A 14,202-nucleotide genomic window follows, 5' to 3' on the forward strand; every position below is an offset into this window, starting at 1 on the left:
CGTTGACCCAGATCACGTTTTGGAAGGATTATCTTTAATGGTTTCAGCCGACCCTAGAGGCGGGTGCACGCCTATATTTTACACATATAAAGTGCCGGCTCATTTAACATCGTAAAAGGGAGCTCACATCACGACCACCCAGGGCATTTCCTTCATGACAATGCATTACGAATCAGCTGCAGCAGGTAGAAAATGTTGAGGGTGTCTGTTAGAAAGGGCCCGCGGTTATATTCCTATCGTATCCAGAACCGTACAAATCTAGTTTTATACGTGAATGGACCAGGGTTAACCACGGTTCAGGGCACAACAGATACACATGCCATGCGATCGACATAAAACCATGTCGATTTGACTATATAGATGACATCCCCGCGCGCATGAATTTTGGGCCGTTTCCAAAAAAAAAGTTTTTAACCAAACTGTAAATCGTACAAAACAGCTGCAAAATAAGAAAATATATACCGTAAGTTGCAAAAAAAATATCGGAAAACGATACCAATGACAAATCAAACGAAAATGTAAAGAAATGAATTTGAACAGTAGATTATTCGTCATACCATACTCTGTGTCATTTGTTCAACCTTGACCAAGTTGATTTCATTTCGAAAGCAACTTTTTTTTATGCCAAACTTTTTTTATTCGCACGCTCGCATCAGTTTTGGGGTTCCCAGAGGATGTCATCCATATAATCAAATCAACATGGCCTCAAGTTTAAGTCCTTCCCGTACCAAGTGGTGCATAAGGTGGCGCCCATCTCCGGTTCAGTATCGCCTCCCATTTGTGATTGCACATTTGTGCAATCACTGAAGCAGGGGGCTAGTTCTCCGGTAGTGGTGTGTGTGTTCAAGTCACATACTCTTTCCCAAATGCTTAGTGCTACGCAGAGAAAGCATTTTTTAAAATCTTTGGTATGACTCGGCCGGGGATCAAACTCACGACCTTCCGATTTCAAGGCGAGCTCTCCACTCTCCACCCGCTTGGCCATTGCATTGGTTGCTTGGTTTCATTGGATAGTGATAGGTGATACTGTGTTCTGCTCAAATTTACCTATGGCAGAAAATAATGTCTGAGATCATTGTCGGCAGTTAGTTCTATCACTGTCTACTTGTACATTTTACGGCATCAAAATCGTGCGACGACAAACGACGACTGTGGCCTGCCAGGTTCGTTCAGGCGTCAGCAAGGGTGTCTTGAATTCGATTGGGAATGTCATTGATTGATGAATAATGAACCATAACGAGAAATGATTTATGTTCTTACAATTAGGTGCGCATTTCACATTTCGCTTCGCCAAGGGCTTGGTCAAGTGATTAATGATTCAAAACATTGATTCTGCAAGGAGTATTTGTCATGGTGAATGTCACCATGTCTTGTTGAACTTACCAACGATTATGAATTTCTAGCATAAATTCTTATCAGTCACATGTTCTTCAGATGTATTCTACTGAAATACTGATGATTGAAGGAGACTATATACTCGTTCACACTCCTGTTATGTTTATGAGTAGGTGTTTGCGTTAAGCCATCATCTTGTAGTCTATGGTTAGTTTGTGGGGATCAACAAATGTCATGATTAAAACAGGCATGGTTCTGGATAAAGCAAAGTTCTGGATAAAGCATACTTCTGGACAAAGCACGGTTCTGGATAAAGTATGATTCTAGATAAAGCACGGTTCTGGATAAAGCACGGTTCTGGATAAAGGACGGTTCTGGATAAAGCACGGTTCTGGATAAAGGACGGTTCTGGATAAAGGACGGTTCTGGATAAAGCACGGTTCTGAATAAAGGAGGGTTCTGGATAAAGCACGGTTCTGGATAAAGGACGGTTCTAGATAAAGGCACGATTCTAGATAAAGCACAGTTCTGGGTAAAGCACGATTCTGGAGAAAGGACGGTTCTGGATAAAGCACGGTTCTGGATAAAGCACGCTTCTGCATAAAGCACGCTTCTTAGATAACGAACGCTTCTGGATAAAGCACGTTTCTTAATAAAGCACGGTTCTGGATAAAGCGCGGTTCTGGATAAAGCACGTTTCTTAATAAAGCACGCTTCTGGATAAAGCACGCTTCTGGATAAAGCACGGTTCATATACAACATCCACCGACCATGCCATGCGGAGGACGCTCCCGTCGTGTGACACGCTGAGAACAGGCGGCGTCTCGTCGTCAGACTTCGCCACGGCCTCTATGACGGGTGTCCAGATGTCGAAGCCGGGCGGCGGCACCCACGCCTCCAGGGACAGGTTAGCCAGCCGCTGGTCTTGCCACTCACAGCCCAGAATCAGCGTCAGGGAGAAGTCCTGTACAGGTCAGGGCAAATAGAACAAACTTATGTCTCCCACATCTATGCCCACATTCCTGGAAACCCTTGGGAAAACCCGTCTGCCCCGAGTGGCTATACTCTCTGTGACCCCGGGGCTTGTTCACTATATACTCAGGGGACGAGTGCACTGTAGCTGTCTAGACTTAACAGGTACCAAGGCTTCCTCAAAATGATGAAATCGTGGCAGTGCCATGCAAACAATGACCCTAACAGCAACCGCCGTCACCATTGCTCAGTCTTGTTGGGGTTGTGTGGTGTAATAATAGAGTCTTCGTCACGGAACCAAGAGGTCCCGGGTTTGAACTCTACCATACCACCGATCTTGTGCCCTTGGGAAAAAAAAACTTTACAGGACTTTCCCCACTTCACTCAGGTGAAAATATGTAATGTATTATACCCTGTGTTGGTGACGGCATTAAGGTAATTTGAAAAACTTGAGTGTATGTACCGTCACCACGTCTTGTTGGAATAAAAAAAAACACATTTTAAAACTTCAAATAAGACGACACGTCCTGACTTGGAGGCAACGAACTCAAGTCGTTATACTTATATTGACGCCACTATCATATAAACAAATATGTTAAATAAACTTGCCAGTACTTCTGTAAAGTACTGAAAACTTTCCTTGTGCCCTATAGTAGACCAAAAAGTGTACAGAGGAAAGTTGACCTTTTAATGTTACAAGTAGGGCAGTGAAGTACGTATCAATAATGAGCGACTGATTGGCAATCGGCCCTCTTACCTCAATATTAGTTTATTTCAATCTATGGACTTACTTCATTTGTGGCCACTGATTCATTACTGCTAGTTGATGGTCATTAGGCATTAGGACAAAGGTTTGATTGATAACGTGGCTAGCTTGAAGATGAGGACTACATTCTTGTTCACTCTAGTGATTGATTCTTAGTGGGTTGACTAATGAATCGTGACCCATATACGAGGCCCTGTCCTTGATTAACTTCCTTGCCTCCGTGATGGTACGGAGGTAAAGCGTCCCCTGAGGCAGGACTACCGGTGACTACCGGTGACGATGATCATCATCGGTTGACCGTATTGGTCGGGGTTATACCGCCCCTTACGAGGTGACAAACCCTTTCGTTAGCTTAATACAAGACGGGGTTCGTCCGGGTGACGATGCAATCACCACGTGCTGATACGAGACAAAGGTTCGCCAGACCTCCATCCGGAGGATTTGAAATAAATTACCAACTCCATGCAGTAGTATTTGTACCATCGCACACCGGGGCAAACCCCTACTATTTTTGAAAGGTGTGGTGGGTTCTTTACGTGTGTGGGTTGTGGCTCTCCCCAAACACGGGACCTCCATTTAACGTCCTATCCGAGGAACGTCCCTAACCAAAGCTAGGTACTCATTTTCACCTGAGTGAAGGGAAGTGAGGAAACTTGTGTAAAGTGCTTTTCCCAAGGGCACAATATCGGTGACAAGGTGGGTTTCGAACCCGGGACCTCTTGGTTCCGCTACCGCTACGCCACACGACCCCACGGTGGTGATAATCATCCGTAGATCTGTTAAACTCCCTTGGACGTTAAAGAAAACTAGATGACGCTACTTAGTTGTTAAATGGAGGTCATGTGTTTTGGGAGAGCCACACAGTGTCATCGTACAAAACAGTTGCCAAATGAGCAAATATATACCGTAAGTTAAAAAATATATATTTGAAAACGATGCCAATGTCATTGAATGGCAAAATCACACGAAAAAGACCAAAATGTAAAGAAATGTATTCGACGAATAGATCATTCACCATACCATACTCTGTGACATTTGTTCAACCTTCATGACCACGTAGATTTCATAATGAAATTAATTTTTTTTTTCACAGCTATTTTTTATCATTTTATTTTATTCACATTTATTTTCCGAGGATGAGGCAAAAGGTTATAAAACTTATCTCAGCCCTCTCCTCACACATAAAAGGATACAATAAAACAAAGTAATAATAATAATAAGAAATGACAAGGGTACATAGTAGGCTGGTGTACAAATCAAAATGAATCAACTAAATCAAACAAAACGTCCTGTCTGCAAAATAAAGTTGAAAACTATTTTTTATTCGCACGCTCGCATCAGTTTTGAGGTTCCCAGAGGATGTCATCCATATAATCAAATCAACATGGCCTAACGTTACAGCCCTGGGCTGGGATTGTTCAATCGATAATGGCCTAAGAAGACAATAGTCAACTCACCATTGTTTTCTCGGAAAACGAGCCCATTGTGTCTATGTAGACGCTGCATTTGACGTCCACCGGCGGCCCTGGAGAAGAAACGGGCGGTAATGAATTATATTCACCTGGGAAGCGTTAACCTTGGACACCTGTATTCTTCTTATCGAGCTGTATCGCGAGTACTTATTTCTACTTCGCTGAATTATATGTATCTACGTAGATGTTTGAATGCAGAAAAGCATGCGATTATTATGTAGTTTTCCTTTGGGTATTAGTATTGCAGCGCCAGCATATTTTCTATGGACGTACCGCGGCATAGTAAAACAAGCTGAACATTGAAAGCAAGAAATCGGAAATTTCACACTTTCAGGAAGTAGATAGGGCTTGAGTTGTTGAACTAGAGTGGATATTATTACCATTATCACCTAAAAGATTCTAAGAATATAACTTACCCCGCTTTACACCATATTATTCATATTTTACGCCATGATTACACAGTACACAGTGGTGGCAGCCACAACATACATGTAGAACACACAAAATACCGGTTCACAACCCTGTCTATCACCCGAAACTCAATCTCCGCCCACTCACTTCCATACGCTTGTATGACTACACCATTACACAATCCTTCTAAACCCCTAACCCAGCGCCACTCAAAACCATACTTCCGATTAATTTTATATGTGGACAAATGGTAGCATTGTTGGCAAGAAGGCAAAATATATGGAACCCTCACCCTAATGCTTTCAAGAGTTTTAGCGTCAAATACACATAACTATACATAAATCAATATATGTGTGTGGCTCATAAATTTCTGCCAGCTGTCATCCCAGCTGTGTGTTGTGGATTGGTTGGCCAATGGATTGATTTGTGAATTGCTGCTAATCCCTTGTGCCTATTCAATGAACACAAAGGTCTAGAGTTGGTACACGAGTTTTAAAAAGTATTGGCCAGAACGCTGTTAGCGTAAGTAAAAAAGAAAATACCCCAAAAAGTGACTGAGGAGAAATGCAGGTTTATAAGCACACACTATTGATTGATATGCAAATAAGTGAAGACATTTTTTTTGGAAGTCCAAAAAGAAACAGAAGTTAGAAAAGTCAAGACAAGATGATGTAAATTGGTCAGAAAGCTCATATTGTCCAGACAGGAGCTTATGTACTGTCTGTCCTCGGGGCTGGGAGCGACAAATACAAGTACCGGAGAGATCTACCCGTACCCCTCCCCCTTCCCTGTTGAGGGTGGGGTTGTACATTCTTTCATATATTGCCTCTTGAACACCTCGTTCTCACCAGCGTGTTTTGCAGTCAAAGATATCCGTGAACTCGAGTTTGAAAGAGTGACCAGATCGGGATCGAACCCGGTTCTCGCCGTTATAGTCGAACGCTCTACCACTACGACAACCGACGTCATTTTAACTATCGTGGGGGTTGACTTCCTAGCTCTTAAAATGATATCTCAGTCACACCGCTTGATGTAAGCTATTGCTGGTCGAAGCACATCCTTTCTGATCAAGATGAATCCATGCATAGCTTTTCCTGAGCAGAATGGGTCAGTGATCAAAACAACGATTGGTTCAATCCATGAATAATGTTTTATAAATACTTTGACTGGTCGAACAGATATCATAAATAATAGAACAGGGCTTCAAAGCCCAGTTCAATAAACCGAACGTGTTTCTGTAGTTTTTAGCACAGTGAAAGATATCTTCTATAAAAACATATACAATTTGTTGTGGTTCGTCGATGAAGGTTAGACATCCAGCTGAGTAACTTTTACTTTCGCAATTTGATGTAGATTTATGACTATACTGTATATATAACCGGTATAACCGCCCTTCGGCGTAACACACCAGCTTCGCAGGCACGCGGCGCGGCGGCAGCTGGCTACATCACACCGATAGACTTGTTACACCTAACCCTTGAACTCTAGACATTGTTTAAAGCTATATTAATGACAATGCCCCTACTGTACTTGGTGACAGTGAGTTCCAACTCTCTGCGATAGTTCTAAGAAAGAACACTCTTGAACTCTTCAATTCTTGGACACCACAATCCTTTGTTGATAACTCTGGTACTTGAAGGCATGGCTATTTCTTGTTCTCTTCTGGGCCGGTATTAGGTACTTAGTAGTTAGGACGCCTACCAGTTTATTAGCCATTTTATTGGTCATTCTCAACAAATAAGTACAGTTAGTGTAGACCATAATGAGATGTCCGTTTTGCTGCAGTACACATTTGTTTTCTTTTTTAAAGTACGTTTAATTAAGTCATATATCTTGGCTTGGCTTCGCTGACGCAGGCTCGCTGGTACAGGCTGCCAAGATACTAGTCGTCAGCTTAAAGGTACAATATTTTAGAAAGCATCAATTGTACATCACGGGTAGATTTAGATCAAAGAAGTGATATATAGACTGGCAATCGATAATTGCACATGGGCCAATACAGATAAAACCTACTTCAGCACATCATTCTTAGTTTATCAATGCTTGACTTGCTAAAAGTCTACGTATTTATGTTTTACAGGAGAGTGCTCAAATTTTGGCGGACGAGTATTATACATATTTATTGGAGCTTATTTCACAGATCAACTGTTGGCATCAGGCGCTTTAGTTTTACAGCTTTGAGATGAAGTGAGTCGTCCATTTCATGTGTCCGTCTAGACCGGCAGACTCCATGTGTGACACGCGTCGTTGAACTTTAAGATTGTTCTTATCGGCAAAATGTGATGCCCCTTTTCCAAGTCATTAATAGTTTGTATATCGCATACTTCAATCAATACACTTTTCATCGTGTCAATGTTGGCGTTCCTGTACATAAGGAAGTCCGGAAGTGCTGTTTTGGGTGGCTGTGACAATTTGAGACTTTCTTTGGGTGAGTTTGCCGAGTGGGTTGACTGCACGTGGGTAGGGAAATTGACATGCAGAACGAACGTAGGTCAAAAGGTCAATCACAGGAAATGGGGTGAACGTAAGGTCATGAAACCCAAATTATTTTGAGGACGTTTGAAATATCTTGCATTCGATCGTCAACACATTGTGGATTTTATTATTTTACAAAATATTGAGAAAATTCCTGCAACAGGGCCAACATTAAACGAAAAGGGAAGTTACATGAAAAAATACCACAGTTCATACCACGCATGCACTGTGCATTATTTATCGAAGCTACATGCAATGAGAACTTCTTCAAAGTTGCTCTCCTACAGCCGGTTGGTAAGAAGAAGACGAAGGTCTCCCGTGCCCTTATGCCAAGCGTAGGGTGGTGCCCATCTCCATTTCCGTAGCTCTTTGGCGACACACAGTTGTGCAATGCACTACAGCAGGGGGCTGGTCCGCTGGTAGTGCTGTGTGTTTGGCCATCCCACACTCTTTCTCATATGTTCTGAGTGCTAAGCAGAGAAAGAAGTGTGCACCATTTTTTAAGTCTTTGGTATGACCCTGCCGGGGCATTGAACTCACGACCTACCGGTTACAAAGCGAGCACTCTACCAATTGAGCTATTGCACCGGTTAGTAACATCATCCACGATGGTCAGATTTGGGCCCAAAAGTCCCAATCCGCTACTATGGAGATCGAATCCCCCGAACCCGCGAATCTTGTTCGATATGACGTCATTCGAATAGAGCGGGCGTTCGATCTGGGGTTACCCGCGGTCATTTACAGTAAAGCCGCTACAACCGGCTACTTCAAGCCCTTTTTTACTTGGGAACCACGGAACAGGAAAAATCCACCTTTCCACAAATATGAACCGTTTTCAAAACATTACATCTATGCCGTGATTTTATTGTGGATATGTAACATGTAACGAAGCTACTGCCGTCATCGAGGGTGACCTTGAAGGTCAGAATTCTTGTATACGCTGTTATAAAATCCAGGTCCCCATATCCAAGTGTCATAGCACGCGTGCAAACATGGTATTTTAACCATTCCCAAAAATCGCTCAAATTACCTCATTGAGGGCTTGGTTGGAAGAGCAACGATTTCCGCAGATTTCTGTCTTAGGGATTTTTTAAATATGGCCGCGATTATGAATTATCGGTATTTAAAGTTAAAACACTGCGTTTTTAGCTCTTCTTTTGACTGTAAGTCGAGTTTTAGTTAAAAACTAAAAAATCCTAAGACAGAAAGTTTAAATTTACTGTAATATTTCTAAAAATCCAAAAATCTAACCTTATTTTTAATTTTCGGGGCCTCTTAAAATCAGTTGTTTGGTTCTCGTAAACCCTTTTTGAAATCCGAAATTGATCTCATTTGGAAGCAAATGTACACAAAGTGGAGCAAAGGCAGTGCAAGAATAACATTTGAGGTAAACAAAATCACTTATTACATTTTATTTTGACGAGTATTTACTCTCCAATTACTTTTGTTTATTTTCAAATTTTACCCGTTGCCCCCGGGCCGGCCTGGGACTCCCGCGCGGCCACGTTCGAACACGTTCTGTAACCCGATACCTCCCTAGTAATGCGACTTTTAGCCTAGCAACCGACCGCCGTGATCCTTTAAATCCCACATATTAAAACTTTAGATGAACACTTAACAGCATACTAAAGCTTTTAATTCCCTGTCCACTAATAGAACTATAAAGGCAGGCTTTGAAGTCTTAACCATAAAAAGACTCCAAATGTGATGATTCATTATTGACATGCATGGTAAGTCTGTCATAAAAGTGTGAACTAGTAACTCGGAACATAAAGAATATTGAACCGCTTTAATCAAAAGAACAGTGTTTTTTCGCCCGTGAAATTTGTTACGATGTCATAAGAACTTTAACTGTTCCAGGACCATAAAATGCTTCAAACGTATGAGTCATATGACTGGCAGAATGTCCAGCTCTTTTACATTACAGTTGGTTGGGGTTTGTTCGCATACGTCGCACGATCTTCGTGCGATCCAACTCTTAACATTGTTTAAAGCTCTCTAGTGATAATGCCCCCACTGTACTTGGTGACAACGATCTCCACTCTGCGATGGTTCTAGGAAAGAATGAGTTTTTGAACACCTCAATCCTATCTAGGTGAGAGAACTTTTTGTGTTGAACCAAAAGTTTTAACTTTAAACATGTAACTACCAATACAGATGGACTTTCATGATAGTACCTCAATCCTTGGCTGATAACTCTGGTACTTGAAGGCATGACTATTTCGTGTTCTTTTATTCTTGTTGTGACGCGTATTCGGAATTCCCCAGAAGTACCTACTAGTAGCACAAACTTCACCTTGTAAATACCCTGATGACTGAACTACTCTATTGAAGTACATGTAATATCCGACATGAAGTTATTTGTCATTCTGTCACACATGCAGTAAGCGAAGAGTACAGCACGAAACATGTGAATAACTTTCTTTCCGAAAGAAACAGTCTAACAGAATGATTCATAATTGTCATTAGGGTATATGTTAGGCAGACGTAATATCTAGGTACCGCATTTGTGACATATAAATACGTTGGAAAAGTTAGCTTCAAACAACAAACGACTCTTTTATATTGTACGTAAAATCATGTAAGTTACAACATCCAACAGTACTAATGCTGAAAATGTGACTTTTTCAATACAGTTGAAGGAAGGTGCGACATTCACTACCTCTTAAAAACATAACGGTGGCATAAAAACGCGGCACATTGCACCTGCGAATCCACTATAAAAGAACAGTTTTGAAGCAACTTGGCGCCAAGAAACGTGTCGATTGGGCAAATATCCACAATCTATGTCAACATTCGACTCATTTTAAGACATAACTGTAGAATAAAACCAATATCCAATTCCAAGTTTCAAAAGAGTAAGTATTGAAACAAATGAAGTAACGCCGTTAGATTTTACAGCGTTAGAGTATATAGTCACTATGGGCCTCTGTACGCTCTGAACCAGTTACTTAAAAATAATTGAAGGAGTTAATCATCAACCAATGTGAAGCGTAAAGCTTTCAATGCAAATATCCATGCAGAAGAAAAGGAAAACAGAATGCCTTGAGGGCACAGGTACAGTGCGTAAGGCGAGGATATAAAAGACGGACATAATAAAATTTCCCCCACTTTAAATTGCAAATTTAGTCATGTTTACCAACCTTATTGCCGTATAATAAGTAAATAGTATCCTCCGTAGCAGGCTTATAGAACTGGGGGTTTCGTGGTCTTCGGCTGTTTTCTGATTAGCCCAGTTCTAACGGGGGTAGTTCAACCAGGCCGGCTATGTTGTCTATATGCAATCAGAAAATAGCACGTAAAAGCTCTCAAAAACCATGAAGACTCCCAAAACCCCCAGTTTTTGGCATGCTATGGAGGCTAAGAAAATAGCTGCTAATAATTAACTTCAGCGTTTGGTGGCACAGAAATTATGAGTATTAAAACAGAGAATCTTTTTTTTTCTTCGCTCATCGAAGACTCACTAAACTATAATACCAAGGCCTACTAAACAGCATGACGAATATTGAAGAAAATGGTACATAATCTATAAAACGGATGCGTTTTGCGTGCAATTTGACCGCGCGCATAGACCTCTTCCTGGAACTTTGGTTCGATGCGTCTCAGTATTTTACCTTTATCAGTCTGGTTTGATCAGCACGATCGTGGGTTGAACGTTCCCTGGTGCCTTATCACTGAGGCCCAGACTTACCTCCTTCCTGTGGCCTGACCCACGGTTCGTAATCTAAGGGTGCTCCAAAGCCTGGTGTTTGGATAGTAGATGGCGGGGAGAACAGGGGGGCCATCGGCGTGGAAGCAACTGGTCTGAAATATGATGATTGAGAATTAATAATGTCAATAACAATAACTGTTCTTGGCTGCAAATTAGCAAACTACAAATAGCAAACTACAATTGAAAGACCAAATCAGTCTCTGTACAGTTCAATCCATCTTCGTTTGTCTCTTGCTAAGACTCTGAGATATTTCAGTACGTGAGACTCGAGTCTGATGTTGTGATTAAGATAACGTTAAACTTTACAGTCGTCGACAAGGTTATTAAGACCTTCACGTGGTCTTCTTTGTCTGGGTTTGAGTTTTATGGTAAACCTGACACCGAGGACCTTTTGTGGGGGTGAGTCCAGCGGCATACGGAGAATTAATAATCATACTTTTATTTTCTTTCAAGTTCTTTTTTTGGGTTCCTTCTACCTTCAATTGTATTTTTTTACTTATAATTCAAAAGAAAATGCACACAGTGACCATCTATTACACAATAACTCAAATCATAATGCTAATAATGAATATGTCTCAAGAACATAAAGTACCCTATTTGCCTAAGTTTTTTTTACCCGAGGGCCAAGCGAAGAAACAGATGAGATGATTTTGATTAGAGAAAAGGATACAGACTGTGCAAATACACAATGGTGACAAACGGAACAAGTGGCTATTCTAAGAACTGATACGAAATACAATCTTTTTCTTGGATTTACTTCTTTTTGGGAACCAGTGGCAGACGAAGTGTGCCATGTTTATCTTGTTTCTGCAATGATTGAGATTTGGAGGTCAACAGCGTTGTATTTTGTAGATTGGAAATTGTGGTGAGTTTTGAATAAATCTTTTTGTTACTGACGCTGAGTGATGTAAACATAGCTGTCACAGAAGATGTGTGGAAAATGCAGTTGTGGTATAGTTAGAAACGCTCATTTTTGTTCACGTCAGCTCTTCACCATTTCTGGATAAGCTAGATATACATCTAACACTTAAGCAACTGTGTAGATTTGGAAAATGGTCAGACATCAGGTAGCATATAGCACCTGTAGTCAGCGGGTATTTACTAAAAAAGCATGAATTGATAGCAAATAATATTTTATATGGATCAAAACGACACAAAAGAATATAAGACAAAATCAAGACAATGCTGTTACCCATAGCTCCTGTTGTTTAGGTGCATTTTCGGAAAGGCTTAATGGCATCTGTAGCAAGAGTAATAGGAGATAGAGATTACGGAACCATAAGATACATGCACTGTAGTGCAAAACGTATGATTGTTGCAATGAGTCATATTTAGCTCCTGTTTTTTGAGTAGTCAATTCCAGGAACAGTTTAATAGAATCTGTAGGATGAGTAATAGGGGATAGAGATTATTGAACCATAAGATACATGCACTGTAGTGCTAAGACGTATGATTTTTGCTGGTGTCAATATGCGTCATATTTAGCTCCTGCTGTTTGAGTACTTCATTCCAGGAACAGTTTAATAGAATCTGTAGGAAGACTAATAGGAGATAGAGAAAATAGTGTCATTAGATACATGCACAGTAGTGCAAAGACGTATTATTTTTGCTAGTGTCAATGATCAGGAGTCATATTTAGCTCCTGTTGTTTGAGTAGTTCATTCCAGGAACTGTTTAACAGAATCCGTAGCAATAGTAATGGGAGATAGAGATTATGGAACCATAAGATAAGGTACAGTAGTGAAAGACGCTTGACTTTTGCTGGTGTCAATGAGTCATATTTAGCTCCTGTTGTTTATTAATAAGGAGTTCATCTTGGAAACAGTGTAATAGAATCTGTAGGAAGACAAATAGGAGATACAGAAAATCGTGCCATTAGATTCATGCACAGTACGTAGTGCAACGACTTTATGACTTTTGTAATTCAATGCCGAGAAAATGGATTGTAAGCCGGTGTCTTACAAGAGATCCATTCCCGGAAACGAATTTCAATTTACCTGCAACCTGAAGGAAACGCGTTACTTTAAAGCCACCATGGCCGCGAGTAGTCTTCTGAGCCCTTCATTTGCTTGAGGTATTCTTCCAATCTTGATATACGAACACCCCAGTCTCAATCTCACTTCCAGCATACTTAACATGCAAGACGTATAATTACAAATGATTGCCCAATTTCAAATTGATAACTGTAAGAAAAACGGTGTATGCAGAATGATATCCGTCTGAAAGATTATCTCTACATTCGATGTATATATAATATTATGAGACGTTTGAAGGCATGTAGAGTCCTATAGCCTTGGAGGGGTTGCCCAATGCCTGTATTATAGCACAGTGGAATTCACCCTAACAGCAGTGGTTTTCTTTTGGTATGCTAATGTAATTATATATCTAAAAGATTATCTTCACATTCGATGTATATATAATACTATGAAATGTTTGAAGGTATGCAGGTTCCTATAACCTTGGAGTGATGTCGATGTCGACAGGTTGCCCAATGCCAGTATTACAGCACAGCGGAATTCAGCCCAACAGCAGCGATTTTCTTTTGGTATGCTAATGTAATTACTACCCCTTAGATACGTATCCTGTTGAGTGTCGGCGTTTGCAAACAGAGGGCGGGAGATCTACTTACCCGAGGGTTGCCTCAGCAGCAGCTGTCGCGATGAAGAAAGCCATCTGGAGCCCGGGAACTACCATGGCAGCAGCGGCGGCGTGCAGGTGGGTCCTCTCCATGGTGCTGAATGAATAGTGACTGTACTACAAAGTCGTCTCAGGGCTCGATTCAGCCGCCCGAACGCTATTAATATTCAACAAGAAAACTCGGGCTGCTATAGGACAGAGCTCAACAGGTATTCAAACAAATGACCTTCGACTTATCCTTTAGCAGATACGTTGATGGCCGCATTGATTCGCTGTGCCATACCGACAGTTTTATAGCAGGACGTAACAGTTGAACCTGGCCTTAGATTGCATTATATGATATTGGAGAATAAAACGATAAAGCTGTGGGAAAGGTAACGTCCTTACCTTCTCAGGCATCTGCAGTACCACCCAGCTTGCAA

The 14,202-nt window shown here is 41.1% G+C and overlaps 1 protein-coding gene across 1 annotated transcript in view; it reads right to left on the reverse strand.

The window, feature by feature from the left end:
* Positions 1-13,873, reverse strand: part of LOC109483208 (glycine receptor subunit alphaZ1-like) — a 33,935-nt gene extending 20,062 nt beyond the window's left edge. The window contains exons 1-4 of the mRNA XM_019786187.1: positions 13,773-13,873; positions 11,123-11,235; positions 4,531-4,598; positions 2,106-2,299 (exon numbers count right to left, since the gene is read on the reverse strand). Of these exons, the coding sequence (XP_019641746.1) occupies positions 2,106-2,299; positions 4,531-4,598; positions 11,123-11,235; positions 13,773-13,873 (476 nt within the window). The remainder of the gene's footprint in view (positions 1-2,105; positions 2,300-4,530; positions 4,599-11,122; positions 11,236-13,772) is intronic.
* Positions 13,874-14,202: the final 329 nt, after the last annotated feature.

This window comes from Branchiostoma belcheri, unplaced genomic scaffold, assembly GCF_001625305.1.
Source record: "Branchiostoma belcheri isolate BF01 breed outbred unplaced genomic scaffold, Haploidv18h27 scaffold63, whole genome shotgun sequence".
Classification (NCBI taxonomy): Eukaryota; Metazoa; Chordata; class Leptocardii; order Amphioxiformes; family Branchiostomatidae; genus Branchiostoma; species Branchiostoma belcheri.